This window comes from Astatotilapia calliptera, chromosome 17 (assembly GCF_900246225.1).
Source record: "Astatotilapia calliptera chromosome 17, fAstCal1.2, whole genome shotgun sequence".
In the NCBI taxonomy this organism is placed as follows: domain Eukaryota; kingdom Metazoa; phylum Chordata; class Actinopteri; order Cichliformes; family Cichlidae; genus Astatotilapia; species Astatotilapia calliptera.
This window is the reverse complement of record NC_039318.1, coordinates 22274202-22298150: the sequence shown is the minus strand read 5'-3', so window position 1 is coordinate 22298150 and position 23949 is coordinate 22274202. Positions and strand designations below refer to the sequence as shown.

The window sequence follows — 23949 nt, the reverse complement described above, 5'->3', positions numbered from 1 at the left end:
AATGTGAGAAAAGCCTCGACAAGCTTCTTTCATGGCAATGACAAAACACATCACCCAGTGAAACAGTTTCTCTCACTAATCCTCTGAGTTTTAAACCAGGCAGAGTGAAACAGTTTTGATGACGAGCCTGACCGTTTTTAACATTCCTCAAAGTGGCCTCTGTGCGCTTAAGGGAAGATTTTCCTGCTATGTTTAGTGTAGGCAAGTTGAGAGTACTTTTACCCTGAAGCCTCACCTGAGGGGCTTCACTTGTGGATGTCCTGTATTGTGTTTTGCCCACTTGTCAGAATCCCCCTCCTTGAAGGGGTGAGCATCAATGTAGCTGACTACATCCAGCCAAGAGAAGCTGTGTAGTCTGACTTTTGTTTTCCTTTCTCTTTGGTGTTCTCATTATTATTAAATTATATAGCAATCTTTTATTGATATTTAAAGGATTTTGTGATAGTTTATGTGGGAATCAGTCAGTACTAATGAAAAAAATTTAAGGTACATTTAATGTTCCAGTCACAAAGGCCTAGAGACCAGCCAGTGACCCATTGAAATGTATCTGCTTCAACTGCTTAGTAAGTGGTTGCTGGCTTTTGGTAGGTGAAGTTGAGCCCAACAATTGCTCTTGTCGCTGGCAGATTACTGCTTTGCCCATAGTTTGTCTCGAAAAATTACAAACCAGACTGTAAACGGACACTGCTCACCTACAAACGAAAAGTTTGCATTACACTGCAACTCACCTTTTACTTTGAGGGGACATGGTCTCAGTTTCACTACTACTTAAAGAGTTGTCGGCAGGCTACAGCTGGTCATATACCACTACTACCAATTTCACCTTGCGACTTCCAACAACCACTTGTTTTCTAATAATCAGAAGTTAGCTAGTATAAAACAGCTAACCTAGCCTTATCTAGTTTTTTTTTCCTAGCCTTATCTAGTGTGCCTGCTAATGCTCTAGAGTTCATTCAATTGCACATTACACCTTGTTTAATGTATACAATATAGCTATGATATAAGTGTAAAAAAAATGTTATACCCATACAAAAACAGTTGTATGGGTTATTATGTGCCACACTAGCAAGCTGAGCTAACTGTAGCTTTATATATAGCTAATGGACATAGCTTAAGTAATTTAAAGAAAAATCTTCTAGCAGCAGAACATAAATATGGATTTAACTCCTGCCTTGGAAAAATCAAAACATTTTACTTCAAAAAAGTTGTTTCACAGAGTAAGAAAATGTAAATTGAAACATGTTAAAATAAAAATAATATGCAGTCATGTTATTTGGCGCTTACATTTTCTATTGTTTTCATGCACTGTACTGGGTCCTAATACTTTTCAAATGTAACAATCCACTGTGCCCACACATGTCATTAAAAATACATTTAATCCTTATCTTCAGCTTCATCATCATCTGTATTATCGCCATAATATTAAACACCCGCTCTGTGCTGTTGCAGGGCGCTCAGCAGCATCTCGCTGCTCTGAGATCAGCTGCAGTCAGTCTCGTGTGTTCGATGAACTGGAGGCCATTGCGCCACTGTCAACTTCCTGTTTGTCTTTGGACCAGCCATCTGACTCATCAGGCTGCCCTTCACCTGAAACAGGTAACACGTTCAGCACTTAAACAGCTTCAGCTAATGATACAGCTTAATAATTACAGTGTTTCCAGCTTTTTCCACAACTTTGGTCCAAGCACTTAGGTCTAGGGCTGCGTATCGATTTTGATTTCCATAATTGATTTGATTTGATTGACTGATTTGACTCAGACAATCAATTTATCAGTACATATCCATACTTTTATATCTATGTATAAAAACAAAACTGACACTTGGTTTTATACAAATATAAAACCCCCAAAAATACAAAATGACAATTATGTTTGACTTCATCAGAGGTGTAAGCATCACAGCAGCTGCCTTTGTGTCAAAGTAACTGAGGATAAAACAAAGAAAAACATGAAGGAGATTTTTCTGGCTTGGTCTTTTATAGCAAATAACCCCCTTAAAAATATTCTGCAGTAGACCAAAAACGGAAGAAAACCATGAATCAGCAGATGAACATTACCTGATGCTGCTGAAGTGAAGCAGCCAAAGTTACAGAGGTTTATTAGACACAGCCAAGCGTTTTGTCGTTTGACATAATTTGTAAGTTTAAATTTCTTTGGTGCTGACCAGCAGAAATTTGGCTTTCTTATTGGAGGTCATTTAAAAAAAATAACAGCAGTAGACAGCACTGTGCACAATGGTAGACTGGTGTGCAATAAGTAACCGAATAATGGAGAAAAGAGAGATTTTTGATGGTAAACTCTTGAAATACACTGAGAGAGAGCTGAGCAGGAAGTGTGATTTAATCGTGGTGGAAGCAGAACAGCAGAAGTAAGAGGGAGCTCATTACAATGTTTTTCAAACGTGAAGCGTAGTTTTGGTCTTCTTTTGCCGCTGCTAGTAAATTTTGGTTGGAGAGTGACGAAACCTGCAGCTTCAGAATCTGTGAGATGTCGGCTTTCAGCACTCGATGGCGTCCATGCGTGCCATCGGGTGAATGGGGGGGAATCTTTTTCCATTTACCTGCTCTTTAATCGTTTGCTGTTTTAGCTGTTTTGCGGTTGTTGAAATAGTTTTGTGAGCTTTAACCTGAGATTTCTGGCAAAGTACATTTATATTTAAAAATCAATTCAGGATTTAATGAATCGATATCAGAATATTCAAACTAAAATTGATTTGAACTGGAAAAATCGATTTTTTTAAACCCACCCCTACTTAGGTCTTGGATTGTCCTGAAATTTTGTAGATACTTTTGTAATCCACAGATGATATAACCTACTGACATTCTCAGTCTTATTACCATGACATTGAAATTTCATGGTTTTAGTCAACTTTCTCGACAGCTTTTTGATGGCTTGCCATTAATTTTTTGTGCAGACATCATAAGGTTAATATAGAGGTCTGACAATAAAGGACCAATTACCAATCAAGTGGTTAATATGATGTCTTCAAAAAGTATGTTTTTTTCAGAGAATGGGGAAAGTAGGACCCAAAGGCAGGACTTTCTACGTTGAACATTTCTCCCAGTGTCCATGGTCCATGTTTCCATTCCCTTTGCGTCTGTATACAATGCATGCGGTTTTTCCTCTTGTTTCTGCAATACTCCTGGAAGTCACAGAGGCAGCGGTTAGTAACATCCACATCGGCGGCAAACTCAAACACTCAAACAATCTCACAGCTCAGCCACTCTGTTAAATAACTCCCTCGACGAGGCTGATCAGCAGCAGGTGCATGCGATTACGCTTTAGGTGCGGCAGGTCTCACGGTGGGAAAAACAGCCACACACACACAAATATAAGGGGAAACGAGGGACATCACACAATACACGACCATTGCAGGTCACCCGGCGAGGACAGTGAACAGTTTTAAGAAGCAACAGGTCATCAGGTATAAATACAAAACTAACAAATGTACAAATATTGAAAGGTAATTCATTCTCATCTTTGAGGGTCTGTCTGATGTGTTTTTGATCGTTCAGCTTACTGATTCATTTAGTAATTAAACCATAATTTAAAACAAAAGTATCCCCTTATTATTGTGTGTGTTTTTGTTTTTGCTTTTTTCAATTTAATTTCAATTTAATTTATATAGATCAAATCGCAACAACAGTCATCTCAAGGTGCTTTATATTGTAAGGTAGACCCTACAATAATACATACACACGTTGCGTTTTTGCGGTTCACAGGTTATCAGCATTTGGAAATTTGGTCAGGCTTTAGTTTGGCTCCTCTTTCTCTCTCTGTGATTCCAATTCAAAGAAAGTTAAGTTTGTTTATTGTTGCTTCCATCTATGTGTGGCTCCCATTCATGTCTCAATTAGACATGCTCTCCTTTCTCTCTGACATCTGCCTTGTTACCAGCAGAGATGAGCTTATCTGACCACTCACTCTGTCAGGTCCTTGCATTGGCCCACACTGGCCAACAAAGGCGGAGTAAATGTGATTTGTGTTAGTGTGCATGCCTGTATTAGATAGCATGTGTGTGTCCTGGAGGTGGTTGAGTGAGATGCGGAGAGAAACATTAGCCAATGAAGACTTCCTCCACGTCCCTCATAGCCTGCTAATCCCTGACAAGGTGTTTAACCTGCTTGCTTGACCCGAACCTCTGTCTGACCTCCACGACCTTTGCCCCGAGGATGTGAAAGGATCAGCGCAGCCGCAACCACGGCAACCAGTTTGATAAAATCAACACAGGGCTCAGTCCAGAAGCTCTGGCAAATGCGAGCTAATGCTCCAGACTGATTGTTATCAGGCTGACGTGAAGCACAATTTAAATTTGTATAGGATATACAGGATTTTAAAAAAAATACAGATATTTAATCAGGCTAAACTGCATAAAGCAGACTCAAGAACAGCCTTTTATTTCAAAACAGACCAAAGGAACTCAGGCCTGGACCAAGAAAACCCCAAAAGAAAATAATGGTGAGCAAATTGCAGCTTCAGATGAGAGACTTTGCTGCATGTGTTTAATTTGTCCTCTTTAATGACTTTGTAGAACTTGAAATCTGACATGAACCTCTTTTAAAAACCTCTGTCATTACTCATGACCTTTGCTGATGTTGCACAACATCACTTCTGATCAGCGCTTTGAAGAAACCGTACAGCAGTTCATTCAGGAGCGTGTCACTGTGACACTGAGTGGGTGGCAACCACAGTGTCCAACACCTTAGTCACAGGATTAGTCATTTGTTATCTGCCACTGTGTTTGCTGAGTGTTGCTCAGTCTTTGGGCAGCTTGTGGCTAACGATAGATTAATACCCGACCTAACTGAAAGTGCTTCCCGCCACATTATGTTACAGCCACAGTTATCCCAGGGATTTCCTCTCAACGACTTCTTAATTTATCAGCAGCAGAAGCAACAGTTCCAGTTTTCTCACCTGAGGGATTACTTTACCAGTTCCCAACTGAAAACACTTAACAGAGGAATGTGCTCTGTGTGGATGCAAGCGCAAAACTTTCTCTGATTCTCTTTTCTAGCACTGCTGGGATGCTGCTGGGAGTGCTAGTGTGTGTGTGTGTGTGTGTGTGTGTGTGTGTGTGTGTGTGTGTGTGTGTGTGTGTGTGTGTGTGTGTGTGTGTGTGTTCGTGTTTGTGTCCATTCAGCAGAGCGTAATGTGTGAAATCCCCTCAGATAGGAATGGTAGCTCCACACCGGGGATTTGCATGGGCAGTGAGCCACACTGTCACTGATCCGCTTTTAATTGGGTGTGACGGCGAGAACTTTGGAGTCTGAGGGGGGAATTGTGTGTGTGTGCGTAAGGTGGGGTAGATCTGGGGTGGTTTGCTTGAGGTGCTGTGCTGTATAATTTACAGTAATTTAATATTTCAGTTGAATCAAAAAAAATTTCAGCAGATTATTAATTTTTCCAACATCTTTATGGTTGGAATACAAATATTAGACTGTGTTCTACTCTTTCAAGACTATGATATGTTGTATACTAACAAAAGTCTCTGAATGCATATTATGTTTTACCTAATTTACTTTTACCAGCTCATTAAGATGATGTCATAAGATGGCTTCCTGCGTACCTCATTCCCAGAATATAAAACACCTTATTATACTAGACCTTCCAGTTTATATTCACATATTGGTTCTAAATCATTTCATAGAGTGCTTTATCTTACTAAAAAAAGCTATCCCAAAAACATTAAAATATCTGCATTCAGAAATTTCTCATTAGCACGACTGAGGTGAATATTTTCTCAGCAATTCTAATATTCACTGCAATGTTTTCATCCTGATTTCTTCAGCCAATCGACTGTCAGCTGTTGAAACTTGTATCTATTTAAGTAAGTAAAATATAGCATGTGTCAAGACAAGAAAGCAGTGACACAGTGCTTTACAGAGGTGTCAGTAAAATATAACAAACATACTTGAACCGATAAAACAACCCAGAACAGTTTAAGCTTTTTTTTAAGGATATTACAGAGTTGCAAAGTTTTATAACTAAGGAATGAAATTCAAAGTCCCTTTTAGTTTTCAGACGAGTAAGTAGGAGCACAAGAAGACCCAAATCTGCAGACCTAGGGACCCGACTTGGAGAATAAAGGTGGAGTAGGTCGACAATATAGGTGGGGGACACTCACCTTGTTGGGCCATAAAAGTAAGAACCCAGATTTTGACCTGACAGGAGGCCAGTACAGAACCTTTAAAAATTGGAAGATGTATGAGAAGATTTATGAATAAGAATAAGAAATATTGTGGTCATGTTTTTGTTTTTTTCTTGTTTGTTTTGTTTTGTTTCTTGGGTGGACTCTCAGCTGTGGGTGGGTCTCTGGGCCTGTACCCAGACTGTTCATTGGATAATCCAGCCCAGGTTGATGTGTTCTAAAGCCCTGTTGTTCTGCCCTTGAAATGGTACTTGTTGCTATTGTCTACCTTTTAAAATATACCTATTAACACCTTAATTAATGGGTAGTGAATTTTGTAACTTTTTTTAAAAGATGAACTTTTGTACTAATTTATTAATTTGTCTTAGACATTTTATTACTAATTTATTCATTTGTACACTTAGACATTGGCTGGTATTTTGATCTATTCTTTTTACTTACTGACCACTCAGCAGACCTGCACAGCTGATATACATGGCAATGCTTTTTATTTAAATGAAACAGTAAAACTTTGTTCATATATTTATATTTTACTAATTGACAGCACACATATACTGCACCCCTATGTGTGGGAGTGTAGTATGTAGTTTTACTTCATTGGGTGGTTATTAGTCCACCCTGCTGAATGGAAGTAATGGGCAGGAGTGTTTTCTTCAATGGTAGCAATAGGGGTTAAAGTTTGTTTTGACCTCTTTGTTTCCCTTACTGTTTGGTTAGATTCAAGCACCAATACAATACCAGAAAGTTTAGTATAGGTTAATTAAGTAAATAAATGAGTACTTTTATTATTTAAGAGTACCTAATGGCAACATTTATATGACTTAAAAAGAACTCATAAATGCTGTTGAATAGGTTGATAACAGGCTCAGATTGGGGTGTGGTGTGTGGTTTTGTCGGACCAACTGGATATTTTCTGATATTCTCTTTTTGTTATCAGGTTAACTTGAAGTGAGGCAACAGTGCTAACCACCGTGCTGCTCGCTTCTATGACAACCATATAAGGAAATTCACTCCTACTGACATTTGTTTCGATTTTGTTCCACAGGTGTTACTTTTATATAAGATGACCTCCATTATTGGAACTTTGGCCATGTTTAATACATGTATCCACCATTATTCATATTTATAATAGCATGTGTTATTATACTGTTATAGGATCTTTTCTATCCTATCTAAATTAACATTTTACATGTAGATGTATTAATTTTAAACGGCTCCAACATGTCTGGAGCTTTAAAGTTTATTTTTCTGATGAATATTTGAAATAATAACTGCCTGGACTAACTGGTCTGTTTGTCTAATCTTCACTGCAGAATATCAGAGGTCTCTGAAAGATTCAGATCTTGTTTTTCTGGTGTAACATCTGCTGCCTCCCCCAGCAGAGCTGTCCCCCGGCCTCGCAGCACTCACAATGGGCTGCGACTCTGGAAATCTGGGCTCCCTGTCCCGGGTTCAGCTGCTCCTGCTGGACCGACCGGCGCCTGAGACTCTTTTGAGTCCCTTTGAGCTGGAGGAGGAGGTGTCCCCGAGGTCCGATCTGACGATGCAGTATGATTCAGCAGGTAAAACATCAGCAATATTAAGCATGATAAAGCTAAAAAACCAAGCTGTGTGGAAATGCAAAGACCTTAAATGTTATGAATGGAGGGAAGAGGGGTTGGTGGGTAGTTTGGGAGATTGCAACATAAACCATGGATTTAACACAACCATGCACAAACATGCAGATACACCTGTAGCTTGTAGCTTGTTAATGATCAGGGGACACTGAGCCAAAAGAGGAAGTTCAGAGCCAAAGAACAAACTCTGACTAACACCCGTTATTTCAGTTAAGATGTTTCTGAACAGTCTGGATCGTTGGTGTGAGAGTGAGAAAGTGAATTCCTTCTGATTTTAATTGTGGTTTTGCATGTTTGTTGTAACTTAAAGACAAATCTGAGTTGACTGAGCGTAAACCTCCTGCTCTGACGGTTTGAGTGAGATTGTTTGATAAGCAAAAACCGTCACTGTAATAACAGGCAGCAGCTGGACAGGTGTGCCTGTGTGTGTGTGTGTCTGGAGAAAACACATAAGACCTTACATGGGGGGAAAATATGACCCTGAAGGTGTGTTTTCTCCGTCTACGACTGGCCTTGAGAGTAAGCAATGCATTTATGGTGTAAATCCCCCCCCCCCCCCCCCCCCCTTTTTTTTTTCTTTCTTTAACAAGCTGTAATATCGACTCTCATCTGCTCCCAGGCATGCCGCTGCGAGCTCTTAACTGCTTTTCCCTCAAGGTGCGGTGAGGCAGAAAAAGGTTTATAGGGATATCAGGATGTGCCATATTAATAAAGATCAAACCGCTAGAGTAGATCATTAACTGGGAAAGTCCGACTAAGAAAGCCAAACACACTTCGAAACAACACTGACACATAACACAGGATAAGAAACTGAGAAGAGTGTGTGCAGAAAACCCCTGCTGATTATAGACTGATAAGGCACCAGAGAGGGAGATAAACACTGTGGATGTTTAAGAGGTCAATTCAACCCATTCATGAAGAAACATCTCTCATTTTAACTCGACTCTGAGATTTTTGCATCTGTTCAAAAGCACTAAAGATCAAGAGAGCTCGCTCTTCGTCGCTTCATCATCTATCACGTATCTACTGGAAGATTTTTTCACATAACCTCATGTTTGAGTTAATTCTGTTCATGTCTTTTAGACACGAACACTGTTGTGGATTAACAAAAGTGACATATTCTGATATTTTATTGTTAAGCTGATAATCTCTGATGGTGACTTAGACCTCAGATGGTTCACTTTTTATAATAAATGAAGCGTGTCTTTGTCCCTCACAGCCTCTGCCCGAGTCTGATTCTCCAGAACGTCTCTTGCTGTTTTTCCTTCCCACTGACACCAAGTGATTTCTCATAACAGGTTGTCTGATTGTTGTGGTTTTCTCTTTATGATTAGAGGATCTTTTTCTTACAATATAAAGCACCTCGAGGCAAGTGTTGTTGTGATTTGGTACCATATAAATAAAACTGAAATGAATAAATATAATGGCAAGCATTAAACTGATGTGCTTCCAACTTTTGTCCCTAGTTGGGCTTTTTTACCCCTCAGCTTCAAAGGCTTCAAAGGCAGCCCGCTGAGCAACCAGGCAGGCAGCATGGACACGCAACTTGGTGAATGAGGGGATGTAGGATTTTCAAATTGATACCACAGGTCTATCTACTAGGTCGTGACAGACAGTTTTTTTCTTTGTTCAAACACAGACCTGTTTAAACAGACCTTGGCTTAATAGTATTAATGAATTAATAAGCTGTGTACTTTATTGTGAAGAAGAGACTGGGAATCGTGTTTTATCTGTACAAAAAACAGATTGTCTGCTTCCCTAACATCCTCCTCTGTCACACCAACCCTCTACACCTTCTCCTTCACTATAGTACAAGCTTCTCTGTGGTCTTCCTCTTTTCTTCCTCCCTGGCAGCTCCATCTTGAACATCCTTTATCCATAATATCCCAAATCCCTGCTCTGTCCAAACCATCTCAGCCTTGCCTCTTTAACCTTGTTTCTAAACTTCTAAACTAGACCTGAGCTGACCCTCTGATGTATTCACTTTTAATCCTGTCCATTCTGGTCCCTCCCAGTGAAAATCTCAGCATCTTCAGCTCGACCTGCTGTCTTTTTATCCCTCAGCCGTAAAACGCTGAAAGGGTATTATCATCCAAAGTGCTTGGCAAGCGGGGAGTGCACCCAAGTTTGTGAATGCGACAACTTGAGAACGAGCTGACATAGGGATTTGAAATTCGTACCGTAGGTGTATTTTCTAAAAATACACTCTCAGACAAAATACACTCTCAGACAAGTTCAAATCTCAGCGACCCCAACCTCAAGGTCAGGAGCTCAAGGATAGGATGTCACATGACTTCCAAGCGTTTACTGGGTGAACCACTTGACAGCGTCACAATTTATGATGATCTGTCTTCTTCTTTTGTTGCCAAAATATTCTTCTAAAAACATTCAAGACATTTAGTTTAATTCAGTTATCTGTACAATGGCAAATAACAACAACAGTCGCCTGAATCTGGCATTAGATAAAGACTTAGCAGAGTGAAAATCCCAACAATCAGGCAACCTCCTGTGAGCAAGAACCTGCGATGGTGGGAAGGAAGAACTCTGAGTTTCTAACCTGCTAAATTAAATGAATGTTGTCTTCAGTTTGGTAATAAACAGTTAGTTTTGCAGGTTTTCTCAAGCATCCTGAGGTGCCCAGTTGCAGACCCCCTGATTTGCAAAAAGTAAATAAAAGACAGTGAGTGGGAAGCTTGAAAACGATGGATCTTGTGGAGACTTGCATCATCATTATCTGTATGATGGCAGTGTTTTTGCTCTTCATTTGGGGGTCAGTCAGAGTTAGTCAGTCAATTTGGTCTTCATGTAATTATACCTTTGACCTCGTACTTTTTAAACTGTAACGGTTTGTGGCTTATTTATTTAATCAGAAACAAAATTTCTCTGGGTGAATTTCCGCTGGAATTCCTTTAAATTGTCTTATCAGTGGAAATCTCCAAACTGGGCTGAATAAAACCATATTTATCTGGCTCATGCCCAGCATAAAAAGAAATATAATCACCACGGTGTTGTTAGCATTCATGCATCCATGCCTCCGATGTTTACAAAAAGACAAAATCTGTCTGAGTTTTCTGAAAGCCTGTCTTTCCTCTCTCTGTGTCTGCAGAACAATGTTTACACCTGGCACGCTTCTGCAGACAGGTGCTCCTCTGGGGTTTTGTTGCTCCATTTTATGCCATTATTTGCTCAGAGATTAGGAGCCATAATTGGAACTACTACACAACATTACTCATATCTGAGCACACACACTCAAGTACAAAAAGACAAGCGGATAGAAGTGTGTGCCAGAGGCCAGCACTTATGTACACAGATGCATGAACACAACTGCTAACACACAATCGCTTCCTCTCCCTCCTGCCTGACGCTGTGTTCTTTGCTGGTTTCGTCAGGTGTTTCGAGGCCGCTCACAGCTGGCAGCGTCTCTGAAAGGTTCAACTCTGCAGGGAAAGTCCAAGAAAACAAATCGGTGAGTGCCGCTGCCCCTTGTGAAACCAGTTTTGGTTCTCTCACACACATACCCAAACACACACACACACACTCACCCCTCCTTCATTCATCTATCAGATTTCCTTCAAAAGCAGGACTGTGCTTTGTTGTCAACAAACACTAGACCTTGAGGAATCAGCTACTATCGCACAACAGCCCCAAGCAGTGCACACATCCCACACAAAGACACCCTTTTACAAACTTGAACCAGCATGCATTTATAACTGTCATGCCAGTAAGACAAGCCAAATTGTTGATGATAATTGAGACACAATATAACAGAGGGCACGCGGCGTGCAGCAGGTGTGTGGTTAATCAGTCACGCGCTGCAGGAGAAGGGGGAGGCCCGACTGTATGGTAGGCTTTTACACCACCTCATTGGTGTGTCGTTGTGGTGGTGGTGGTGGTGGTGGTGGTGGTGGGGGGGGGGGGGGTTAGAGCTCGACACGATAGGATTCTTTTGGAGGATGCACCCCCACCAGGATCAGACAGGGTTTGATGGGGTGAGGGGTCGGGAGGGTAAACAGGGCTTTTGCACGCTGGGCTGCAGTGGAATGGATGCAGGTGCTCCACGTGATCTACGATTAATCTCCTCTTTATGACAGATGAGAGGGAGCCCCTGAAAAGCATGAATGAGAGCCATAAGCCCCCCACAATTATGCCTGACCACGATGGGGGTCTAGCCGGAGTGCTCAGAGCAGGATTCATACAAACATTTGCATAATTCACCTCACTGAAACCAAGTATCCACCCACAGGATTATTTACAATGATGAGAAACTCATAAACCATTAGTAGGTTTTTCAAGATAGAAGCTGCAAGTTCTTCCTCACGTGCTTCTTCAGAGGCAAACCCGACGTTATTAAAAGTTTTGAACCAACTTCCCTACTTGCTCATTTTGATTACTCTGCTGTGTCTTTGAAGAAAAAAAGGAAGTGCATGTACTAGGTGTTGGTTTTCAGTAATGGTGGTGGGGGCAGGGGGGGGTCCTTTTCTGCATCAATGTATGATAAAAAAAAAATTATAAAGATGGAAACACAAAAATTAGGCAGCGAGTGGCAGCTTACACAGGAACGAGCCATCTGCGTCCCCAACAAAAATCTACACTTAATAATGAAACAGAATTTTAATCTCAGTTTTTGTAATGATACACACAGATCAGCCACAATATTAAAACCACCGACAGTTAAAGTGAATAACACCAATCTTCAATGCCCAACAAAAAACTGTTAAAGCAGTCTTTGCAAAGACACTCCCCTGTGGCAGCAGCTTCCCACAATAAATGGTAAATACTTTCTCCTCAATTTGAGCACTAAAAGTGCTTTCTTACTACAAGGAAGGATCAAACAAACATCTTTCCCATTATTAGAAGCACTGCTACACTACCTGAGCCCAACCATGCTGGAAAAATCACCATGGAACTAATAGAGAAACAAGCAAAGCCTCAGGATGTCCATATAGCTGAGATCTCCCAGAGTCAGTTAGGGAATTTGAAAAAGGGGAACATTATGTGCATCTGAACAGGGTTAATTTCCACCCCATCTATAGCTAGGTACATTATTTAATCATTTACATATAAAGTTGCTGTTTACACCTCAATTTGTTAGACATGGCAACAAATAGAACAAGAAGAAAGATCCATGTGCATGTGGAAATTTCCAGATATGGTGGCTATCGCAGACTTGTACTCAAAGAACCGCACATTACATTACGCAGGTCAATCTAATTCCACCGAAACCTTAACCTAAAATAGCTCCTTCCTGTTTCTGCTGAAAAGCAGCCTAACTGATTTTTTTCCTTTCTGTTTCCATGCAGGATCAGTCCGAAGGAGGTTCAGGGTCGCCATCGTCATGGATCATAGACCCAAGTCCGTCATTCGACATGTTCAGATCCTCCCATTCTCCCTCCCAGTCGAGCCACAGTATGTTATCCATTAGATTTACTCAGAACACATATTTTTTTTCAGGCTTTGTCTGCGCTGTCATTACATACCACCTCTGTTTCAAAACTAAGAGCCTACTACAACAATACTTAATCAATACGAGAGCCCATCTTCACCATTAGCGCTTGATCCAGTAAAAGCCCACTCAGTCCCTGTCGGCTCTGCTTTATTAGAGGCCATTGTCTCCTCACTGTCAGCGCTGTGTTTGGCGTTCCCTTGCCTCCGGTACACTTAAGCCTGTTAATCCTCGCTAGGGCCAGCTGGCCTGCAGTATCACCTTCACCTGTAGGGCCAGCTTGTGCACATTCATGAGTGATGGTTTAGGAGCAGTGCTTTACTGTATGGACCACAAACACTAGAGAGCTGGCAGCAAAAGGCCAGAAAACAGGCAGGAGTGTTGTCAGCGCAGTGGAAATGGAGAGCCACCCTTGAAGTAATAGCTCGCTCTTTTTCCTCCCACCTTCATTTGACCACATCAGTCAGACTGTGATCATTTTCTTTCTTTTTCGCTGGTGTCTTACTTATCCATTATCCGTCATTGTGCTATAACACTAATGGTCCATGGCCTGCTGTATTGCTAGAGGAAGTTACAAATGCATCCATCACAGCTGAGATTGATGCATCCGAAGGCTGAGCTGCAGGGCGCAGCGTTGTCTACCAAATCCAACATGTCTGATGCCACTGTCGGTTGATTGACATAATTAACATAATTTTTTATTTTTTTTTAAGTGTTCGGTTATGTTAATTGGATAAATAGTTTTCTAATATAATGCACTGCTTTTCCTTTTACGATCATGTCAGAATTACAGAGGCATTAAAATAAAAAGTATTTCTAAATCTTGATATGAGGTATGAGTCATGAAAAACGATGAAACACTTGTTTAGTTACAGAAAGTCTCCATGTGAAGGATTTGGCATATGTCACTTTTCAAAGCACACGTTGGCAAAGTGCTTCAGGGTTTAATAAATATACAGTACACAATCAGACTTTCAAGCACATTACATTCTTATATAAATTCATCAGCGTGTGTGATATGGACTGGGTGTGGGGGTGTCCCAAAAATGTCATACCTCAATAGGTCACATGATAGGGTGGGACAAACCTCTTGTGGTATTGACCCCATGCCTATTTGCACACCTTGGCTCATGTGATGACACACTTGATTAATAGTGCGTCACCTACCCTCCTGCAGGACAACCCCCTACTGGGATTAAAACGCTGTGAATCTCCACCTTTTGATTTTAGAGCTGAAGAGAGGATGAGAGGGTAAAAACAAAGCAAAACAATATGAATTCCTAATAAAGTTAATAATATATAAATAAATAAAACGGCCAATAACTAAGATGGGCAAATATTGAAACGTGGATAACATCTGGTGTCACCAAAAGTTCTCTTTTTGTATCAAAGACAATAATTAAAATGCCCTTGAACATCTAGGCAGCCAAGGATGCAACCTGGACGTCCAAGCTCAATTACACTATGTTTTGCATCATAGTGTAATTGTGTATTTGAAGAGATCCGTGTTTGCTTCAGTTTAGTCACTCAAGATTTTCTGATCAGGTGTCAGAACCTTTGGGACACCTTTGTACATTCAGATCCAGTCTCTTTATGGATGAAGACCTTTTCTGCAAACATGAACATACAAACTCAAAACTCTTGTTATGAAGACAAATTTTAGTTTCAACGAGGTACGGAAGTGATTGAAACTTAGAGAGGGTCTCCTAAAAAAGAGTTTGTGAGGACACCCAGAACCTCTTCTCTGTGTTTTACAGGTCTTTCCTAAAGGTTGACTTTACTGTGTAACATGTTTATTTACCTCCTCTGTTTCTGACTGTAAGAAGTGGCCACACAAGTAAAGAGCATTTTATGACTCTTTAAAGGCATTTTTACAAAGACTGATTGATTTATTAGCTTGTAGAAGGTATACAATGTATATCCATTGTCTAGTTACACAATAAGTTAAATTCCATTAAGCTGTAAAATGCTCCTTTTTTGGTTCCTGACAGATTTTAGAATAAGTCTTTGCTTGTTTAACTACCCTGTAAAACTTGGGCAAACATGAAAAAGATGTTATGTAGAGGATCCTGGTGATGGCTTATGTGCTTTGACCTTTTAGAGGCCAAAGACACGGTCACCCTCAGAGGGAAGGGGTCATTAGCAGGCCGTGGAGAGGTCGCTCTGGAGGTTACGGCGCCTCTAAAAGATGCCCAGTGTGTGGCATGTCTTTGTGTGGATAGGTGAGATTTGGCTACCCTGGACGTGCGAGCAGTTCAACCTTTCATTTAAGCCCCTAATGGAGGGAATGACCCCAATTTGACTCCATGAGAATATGGGTATCCCTTTTGTAGGTTTAGTGTGATGAACAACTTCTCAGAATGGATTTGAAGATTATGTCAGATTTCCATCCTGAATGAAGTTCCCTACATTTGTAGAAGTCATAGATCCAAACCCTACAATTATAGTATGTCCATCACTTTTATTAATAACAAAGGTTTTATGGATTGTATCATCCATAAAACCATACAACCAAACCATAAAGCCATCCATTGTTATTCATTGGACCCATGGAACTGCAATCGTTAAATTGTTGCTGGTGTTTCGAAGCAGCACATCTATATGCAGGCTAACATTGACTATAGCAGTGAAAAGACATATGTCCTGCCCTATTATTTTTATTTATTAATCATGTTTATTATTATTATGATTGTTGTATATATGGTACGTTATTGTACCATGACTGAGGGCCCAGCCAAAATACTGCAAACCATAGTTTAAGAATAATAAGATCATCACTATATGAATAAAACTGAATCAAACAGAACTTTATAATAATAAAGATAATAATGATATTACTATTAACATGTGACGGGGCTTAATGCACAAATTGCTCGTTACCCAAACATTACAGCTAGCTGACTAATTTTAGCTACTTCATTCCTAATAGTGTTAATGCTAATGAAATTCAATTTAAAGCACATAATTCATTTCAAGTTCAAGTGTTATTGTCATATACACAGTAAAAAAAAACATAGTTCCCTGTACAATTAAATAATTCCACTGCAGTTCACAACAGAAAAGAATCCAATGATCATTTAAAACAACAGAAACAATTATAAGAGCAGCATATGAGAAATACAGTAGAAATAAATGCATAATATAATATAACATAATAAAATCAAAAATCAAAAAATATGAGCTGAAATAAGCTATTTACATAATTATACAATTTACATTCTTTTTAAGTTATTTTGTTCTTATATAGAGATTTAGGTGGTGATTATCAAAAGTGAGGCATTGAGGCAATAACCTCAATACCAATGTTGTTACCAATAAATTGGTAAAAAGAAAAAAAAAAAAGAGTTAAATACATAAAAAAAATCTTCTGCACCTTCTACTTTGTTCTGGCCAAGCTCCATGAGTACTGATATCATGAATTTCCTGTAATAGAATTGAATAAAATAACCAATTTGTAATCTCTAGAAAGCTCCACCCCAGATCCCCACATCAATGAGTCACCCATCCCTTTGGATCGATTGAAAATGGTTGAATGATTTAGAGATTAAGCCAGACCCAGAAATCAGCTGCTACAAGATGCCCTGGCTCCCCAGTGAGGCCTGCGATAAGACCTTTGTCCATCTTTGCTCATTTGGAATTCATAGGTAGAATAATCCCTTCCCTCGTAATTGTTTCATGGCTGTTTCTCTGCTGCTCGGTCACTCTGTGTTCACCCTCAGAGTTTAGCATTCAGCTGCAACTAAAGATGTAAGTGTCCAAATGAATGTGGCGATGTACAGGGCCACAAAGAGCACTAATCTGAACTGACCTCAGTGGATTGTTTCAGGGAAGTTGAGGAAACTACGGGACAGATTAGGCTGCAGAAAGACAGAGGTGATGCAGCCAGAGATTAGTCATGTACTAAGCAAGGATCGTTTCACCCCCTGTGGACCACACACTAACAGTGTAGCCATGTCACTATTGTCTCTGAGCCACCATCACTGTGGACTCATTGGCTATTGTCTCTGAAATCCTCCGGCGTTTCCCAAAAACCTGGACTCAAGCCCATTGATTGGCACTTGTCAGGGCAGATAGAGAGGGTGACGTGTTGGGAAAGGCATCGATAAAGGAGGCCTGAAAGGAAAATCCCCTCCCCATGAATAATAATTTGAGAAGGATTTTCTTTTTTATTCCACCCTGCTCCTATTCTGCCATTCATTCAAGACATAGAGGAGTGAAGGCTCCGGGTGGCGTCAGTGAATGGCCTCGACACGTTGATTGTCTCGTTGATGCTCATCCCTTTCTCAAACATGCAAAGAAAGAGATACAAGTCCAACCTTATTGCCTTTGGCTGGTGCGCTGCATGGCAAAGGGCAGGCGGTGTGTGTTGTGGGCGGTGTGTGGCCTTTTTTCGAGATCAGCGAGGGGATTTGACTTGGCCACTCGCAGCCAAATCCAGCTATCTGCTGTGCTCAGATGCTGCGGTTGGTATGGTAACCTGCTCTGTGTGTTTTAGATGGGCTGTTGTTTTCAGCCTGAACTAACCAGCAATCACGGCTGTGCATTCATGGATTAGGCCACTGCAGGTTAGGATAGGAGGGCTTCAAAACGAATAAACTGAATACTGAATCCTTTCACCCTGATATAAAGATTGTGCAGGTTTGGAATCAGCCAGAAGAAAATATATATATAAACACCTCATAAATCACGGTATGAAGGGGATACATGAAGATGAAGGTGATTTTAATGTCGTCTTTATATTTTAGAACAATCAGTTTTAAAGTCTTGACAAATGGACACCCCCGTTCATATGCATCACAGTAGTTTGGTCCACCACCTACTGTTCACTAACTGAAGTCTGCGACTTTTTCTACAGTCATCAGAATTAAACACTTAGCAGCCACCATATTGTTTCGGGACAGCTGCAACTCCATATTTATGCAGACTGGAGGTCTCTCTGGGAATGATTTGGGGCTCAAACACAGGCCTTCTCCCAGGCAGCATATGTTACATAGTTTTCCTGCCTATGCAGCTGAGCTGTTTTGATGCCCAGAGTCTATTTGCTAAGGGGAATGTAATTTTCTTTGTAATTAGCCATTTCATGGCTAGTAAAATTAAAGATAAAGTTTTATTTAATGCTTTGACTCCCTTAAGTAAGGCGCCATCCACACTGAAAGTGATTTGCAGTGGCATGGCGACCAGAGACAGGAAAGACTGGGAAACTGGGAATATGGGCCCTGGACTTTAAAGGAGAGCGATGGAAGATGTTTGGAGTTGACCATAAACACTAAATAAGAAATGAATTATTGATTTTAGGCAGAGGAAAACAGATGAGTCTGGTTAATCATGTCTGTTTTGATGTTTCTTTTGTTCTTATGAGGGCTGTATAAAGTTTTGAGTCAAATTTGTCATTTCTTAATTAATGAATCAAGATGATTGATAAAATGAATTTTAACCAAAGCTTTTGTTTTCCTTTTGAAATCGTGTTGCTTCTCATCTCATTTGTCATCGTGTCACTGTTGAAGTTTTTTGTTGCATATGAAACAGAATGATAAATTTTTTGCTCTGAAGATGAATACATTTCTCCGTCTTTCACCCGTTTTGATGACATTGGGGCTTCAGAAGGACGTGGAGGCGTGTGATTGTGTGCACTGTGGTGGAAGACAGCCTGTCAAATGAGACATGGCTACATCAATCTGAGCTGCTGACCTCTGCACGCAGGATAAATGAACGCTCGCCACCACCACGTTCGTGAGGCTTCTTGAATCCAATGTCCATCATCTACTCGACCGGTCGAGCTTTCTCCTCTTAATGAATGGACCCGTCTCCTGATGTATCACATTTTGAATTTTCGCTCATGTGCTAACACAAGAAACACTCGTGTTTGCAAAAGTAGCACGAAGAAAAGAGTCTGAAACTCTAATGGAAACTGTCGCAAAAGACAATTTGAGGCTCCTTTAAGCTCAAGTCTGCATTGATGGCGCTCTTTGTCTCTACGCTTCTACACCAAGAAGTGTATTCTGTGGACTTTGTATTTGGAGATAATGGGACTCGTAATTGGCTGGTCAGTGACAAAATAGATGGCTGTTTAAGTCTGGCTCTTTAGTGCGGCACTGAAAGGACTGAAGGAGATGTGACTGCAGCATTCGAAAAAACAATTTGATGAGAATTAGTGTTAGCTATTAACAGCCTGGAAATGGGTTTTAGTGCTTTCTTCTAAGTGGCTCCTTCCTCGAGAATCATGAATACAAATGTGTTTCTTTTGCAGCACTGTGATGTTTAAAGGGTTAAAATGTAGAGAGTAAGCATGGTAGAGCCAGGTCTTTCTTTTTAAATGTATATTTCATGTTGTATGCCTTCACTCCAGGTTCCCACACAGGCGAAGGGGGCCCAGATGAGGAGGAATCCAATTATCCAGGATGGAGGGACCAAGCTGAGTCCCCGGCTGGAGGGAGAAGGCCTGGGAGTCTCGAGGATAAGGAAAGCAAGATGGAGGAGAGGAAAGCAAAGGTGCTGAACGTGCTTTCCAAACTGCAGGACGAAACGCCTCGACAAAGCAAAAGCAGCAAAGGCCACTCAAACTTCGAAGATTGTGAGTTTATAAAAAAAATCTCAGAATGGTTAAAGTATCTTTAGGTTGTGTCCTGGCAGAGATTTTTCCATGTGAGTCTTACAAATCTCTGTGGCGATGGCATCTTAATGAAAAAACACCCTCAGGGAACAGCTTCTTTCCCCACCACGACCTCTGTAATATTTCAAAACATCGGCAATCTCTACGGTGTCACGCTCTGTCTTTGACCAAAATGGGGGCGGTGTTTATGATATCATCAAATGTAAATAAAACCTTGAAGAAGACCGTTTTTCTCACCATAAGCACTTGAAATAATCGTTTGGAAAATTAGGTCCCCTCCCTTAACTTTAAGGGAGGAGGGGACCTACTCCCTTAACAGTACTTAAAGTATTGTTTGTAAAAACATGTCACAAAAGGCCAGAGACCGGTAACTGGAACTGAACCCAAGCGCAGTACCCAGAGCAGAGGCAGAGAAAAGGTTTTAACAGAGTTTTATTGATCAACACAAGGATAATATGTAGTAGTGACAAACGGTACAGGATTTGGGTGGCGTGGCAATGTGGCTGGGGCAAAACAAAGGGGCAGGACTGAGAAGGAAACTGGAGCGGGAACAGTCACATTTGCAGGTGAGAGATGGATGTGTTGAAGGAGAGGCGGCGTAGGTCCGGGTGAGTTTGATGATGTGGATGTGGCTGAGCTGAGATCCTTGTGGTTCCAAGACTGAGGGACTGCAGGAGGGCAGGCAGGTGAGGCAAGGAGTGAATCCCAGGAAACGGAGAGGAAAATCCAAAGTCCAAAAGGCTGTGCGGTTTAAAGCCGTGGAGTGTCTGGGAGCAGCAGGGTAGTCGATGAACTGGTGGAGAAGAGATGTCAGCACAGCGCTTAAATCTCCCAGCCTAATTAGCTCAGTCAGCTCCAGGTGGTAGAGGGTGTGGTGGCCCTGCCCATGGGCGGAGACCAGGGAAGTTCAAGAACCTAGTGGAAGTTTCCAGCCACTCACCCAGACCATGACAAAACAGTTTCAAATCTTGCAGAATTAACTAAATACATCAATGCGATGTGTTTCCAAAACATTTGTGTGTTGTATCGAAGAGATATCAGCTCAACATAAAAAACTGCTGGGCAGTACTTCTGTGTATTACCGGTTCATACCACAAGATGGTGCAGTGTTTAGTTTAACCCTTATTTAACCAGTCGAGTCATTAAAGCTTTGAAATTTTATACTACGGTTCGGAGCCGCGGACCTGTTTTATATATGCGTGAATATATACAAGATCGCTGCAAAAAGTGCAGCCTTACCTAATGTCCACCCTGCTGTTACTCATTTTATATTAAGATTTAAAAATCTAGTTGGTATTGGTATGGCGAGTAACCTTCAGTAATAGTAATAAATTACAAAGTAATAGTACATTAATGTAGTTGTAAAAAAGCATGATAATATAATAGGTAATCCAAAGTATTGAGAATACGTTACTGTCATTGAGTAACGTAACGGAATACGTTACAGAATAAATTTTGGGGCATGTATTCTGTCATCTGTAGTGGAATATATTTTAAAAGTAACCTTCCCAACACTGTCTGTATATTTATAAATCTATATATATCAGAAGTTAAACATTCAAAACTACCTCCTCACTGTCCCCTGGTGATAACATTTTATATTAATACTGCAGAAGCTAATTACAAAACAGCACTTGAAATAACAGCCATAAATAGCTCTATTTCCCATCATGTAGATTGAACTTGACCTGAAATGAGCTGTTCATTGTTGTCCTAACATCTCATTGAGCACACATAAACTCATTTCTGTTTCTTCAGTGGCCACTTAAAGCTGCCTAACAGCTGTGTGTACAACCACTGCATTTGGATACCATTAAAGCTTGAAGTTATGAAGTGTGGCACCTAGACTGATGGGTGTGCAGGTGCAGGGAGCTGTAGCTACCTGCTAGCTGCCTCCCATTGGACCAAAAGGGTTAATGGGTGATGTCCTAGTGGTTACATCCATCTTTTATATACAGTTAAGTTGGAGGTGCAATAAAGCTGGTGTCTGGTAAGCATTTTGGCATTCCTCCGATCGTGTCATTTCACTGTTTGTTAACATGTTGAAGTTGTTTTTGCGGCCATTTGCATTTTAAATTCTATACACCTTGTAAAGCGTTTTCAGTCTGAACTGAAAAATAAACACAGACAGACATCAGCCTGGTTGAAAATGTTAAGTGTTATTCTTAACTGTTAGCAATTAGCAATATTTGAAGGCTGAATCTGTCTGTCTGCCAACCCTCTTCTTTGCCTCACTTCATAGACGATGCATAAAAAACACAAACGCATTTACCAACACTCCTCTCGACTCCAAAAATTTACCCTCAATTACAGCACTTGATTTTTACAATTGCCTTTTTTCTGCAAGCAGGAGTTTTAGCCAGGAGTTCTCGAGTTTCCCTCAAGTGCCTAATTTCTGGCATCCGAGCCTTTGTAAGAGCGCTGGGGACAGCAGCTCCGACAATAAGCATCTACACCTAAGGTCAAGACTGAAGGGGCTGGCCCTCTGCGGAGGTCAGTCAGGTCAGAGTTGGCATGTGAGTGTTGGCACCCATGAATAGGACTGATTGGACAGGTTTGTTCAGAGAGTAATCAAGCAGGATGGAGAACCCAGCAGCTGGCCTCGCTACTTTGCAGAAAGGTTATTACTAATGGAAAGCCTTTGTGTTGTTACAGGAGTGTGCACTGTGGTTACTGTGTGTGTGTGTGTGTGTGTGTGTGTGTGTGTGTGTGTCTACTGTCACTGTTTATTTTTGACCGGAGCATGACATCTGTTTTCAGAGAAATGCTCCTAAAACACACTGTGAACTGGATTTTCTCATTACCTCATTATCAAACAATAAACGGGTGTCAGGGCTTGGTGGATACAAAAATTGAGGGAAAAGAGAGTGACTATTGACTGATTGCTATGCCCTAACCACAGACTGCTTTCTCAGATTCTGCCTCAGACCATTTATTTCAAACCCTCTCCACTCTCTCACTATATTCCACTCTTGCAATCTAATAAGGCTAAATATAAATCTCAAAAACAAATGATAACATTCAAAATACCTTTGCTCAACTAAATACTAAACCCCAAATTTCACTCAGTCGATCCACCAATGTCTGTAGCATCAGATGCTTTATGAATGTGCCCTTGTGGTCAATTAGACTAGGAAAGAATGGTAAATGGTCTGTATTTGTATAGCGCTTTACTTGGTCCTAAGGACCCCAAAGCACTTTACACTATACACAATCATCCACCCATTCACACACACATTCACACACTGGTGATGGCAAGCTACATTGTAGCCACAGCCGCCCTAGGGCGCACTGACAGAGGCGAGGCTGCCGGACACTGGCACCACCGGGCCCTCTGACCACCACCAGTAGGCAACGGGTGAAGTGTCTCGCCCAAGGACACAACGACCGAGACTGTCGGAGCCGGGGCTCGAACCGGCAACCTTCCGATTACAAGACGAATGCCCAGGTTTTTAAGGCTAGATTTATCACATTTACTATATTTAAATATACTAACACTTATACACTTATTTGCTAACAATAGAAAGCACAAATGCTCTGGATTCTGTAACACTAGTGAGATAATCCCATTAAAAGTTCTCTAGAAAGCATCGCATGCACACCTGTCAATCAAATTAGCCCCACTCCAACATAACACCTCGATTACATCCAAACAGGTGATTAAAAAAAGTGAATGGTGTAACTGTGTGTATTGTGAATGTAAGCCCAACACGGGGCAATGGCTGGAAGTGAGCAATAGCTATAAACCTATGTGCAGTACATCATTTGATATTTTATATTTGGACTATGTTAAGCTTCACTGTCCCTTTTAAATAAATAAAGAATTATAAAATGCTAAAATTAAAGGACTTCCTGTCCACAGAGACCAAACCTGTTGTTGTACCAGGCTGTGAATGTGTTGTTTTAATACAGTTTTTAAAAGTAATTCTAATAAAAAAAATGTACGTACATTAATAAAGTAACAAGACTCTCAAAAAAAAACTCTGAAAAAAAAAAAAACCCTTGAGATTTTTCTCTCCATATTATGAACGTCAAATAAATCCAGTTAGTTTTGAAATCTTTTGTCTTCTGTAAAAAAAAATAGACTCCTTGTATTGATGCAACATGAAGGATTCTTTCATTATTTTTCAGGT

At 40.6% G+C, this 23949-nt stretch overlaps 1 protein-coding gene across 1 annotated transcript in view; it reads left to right on the top strand.

The window, feature by feature from the left end:
• Positions 1–23949, top strand: part of LOC113008682 (uncharacterized) — a 64956-nt gene that overhangs the window by 20491 nt on the left and 20516 nt on the right. Inside the window, exons 6-10 of the mRNA XM_026146301.1 lie at positions 1450–1596; positions 7530–7709; positions 11153–11229; positions 13064–13169; positions 19553–19777. Coding sequence (XP_026002086.1) covers positions 1450–1596; positions 7530–7709; positions 11153–11229; positions 13064–13169; positions 19553–19777 — 735 coding nt within the window. The remainder of the gene's footprint in view (positions 1–1449; positions 1597–7529; positions 7710–11152; positions 11230–13063; positions 13170–19552; positions 19778–23949) is intronic.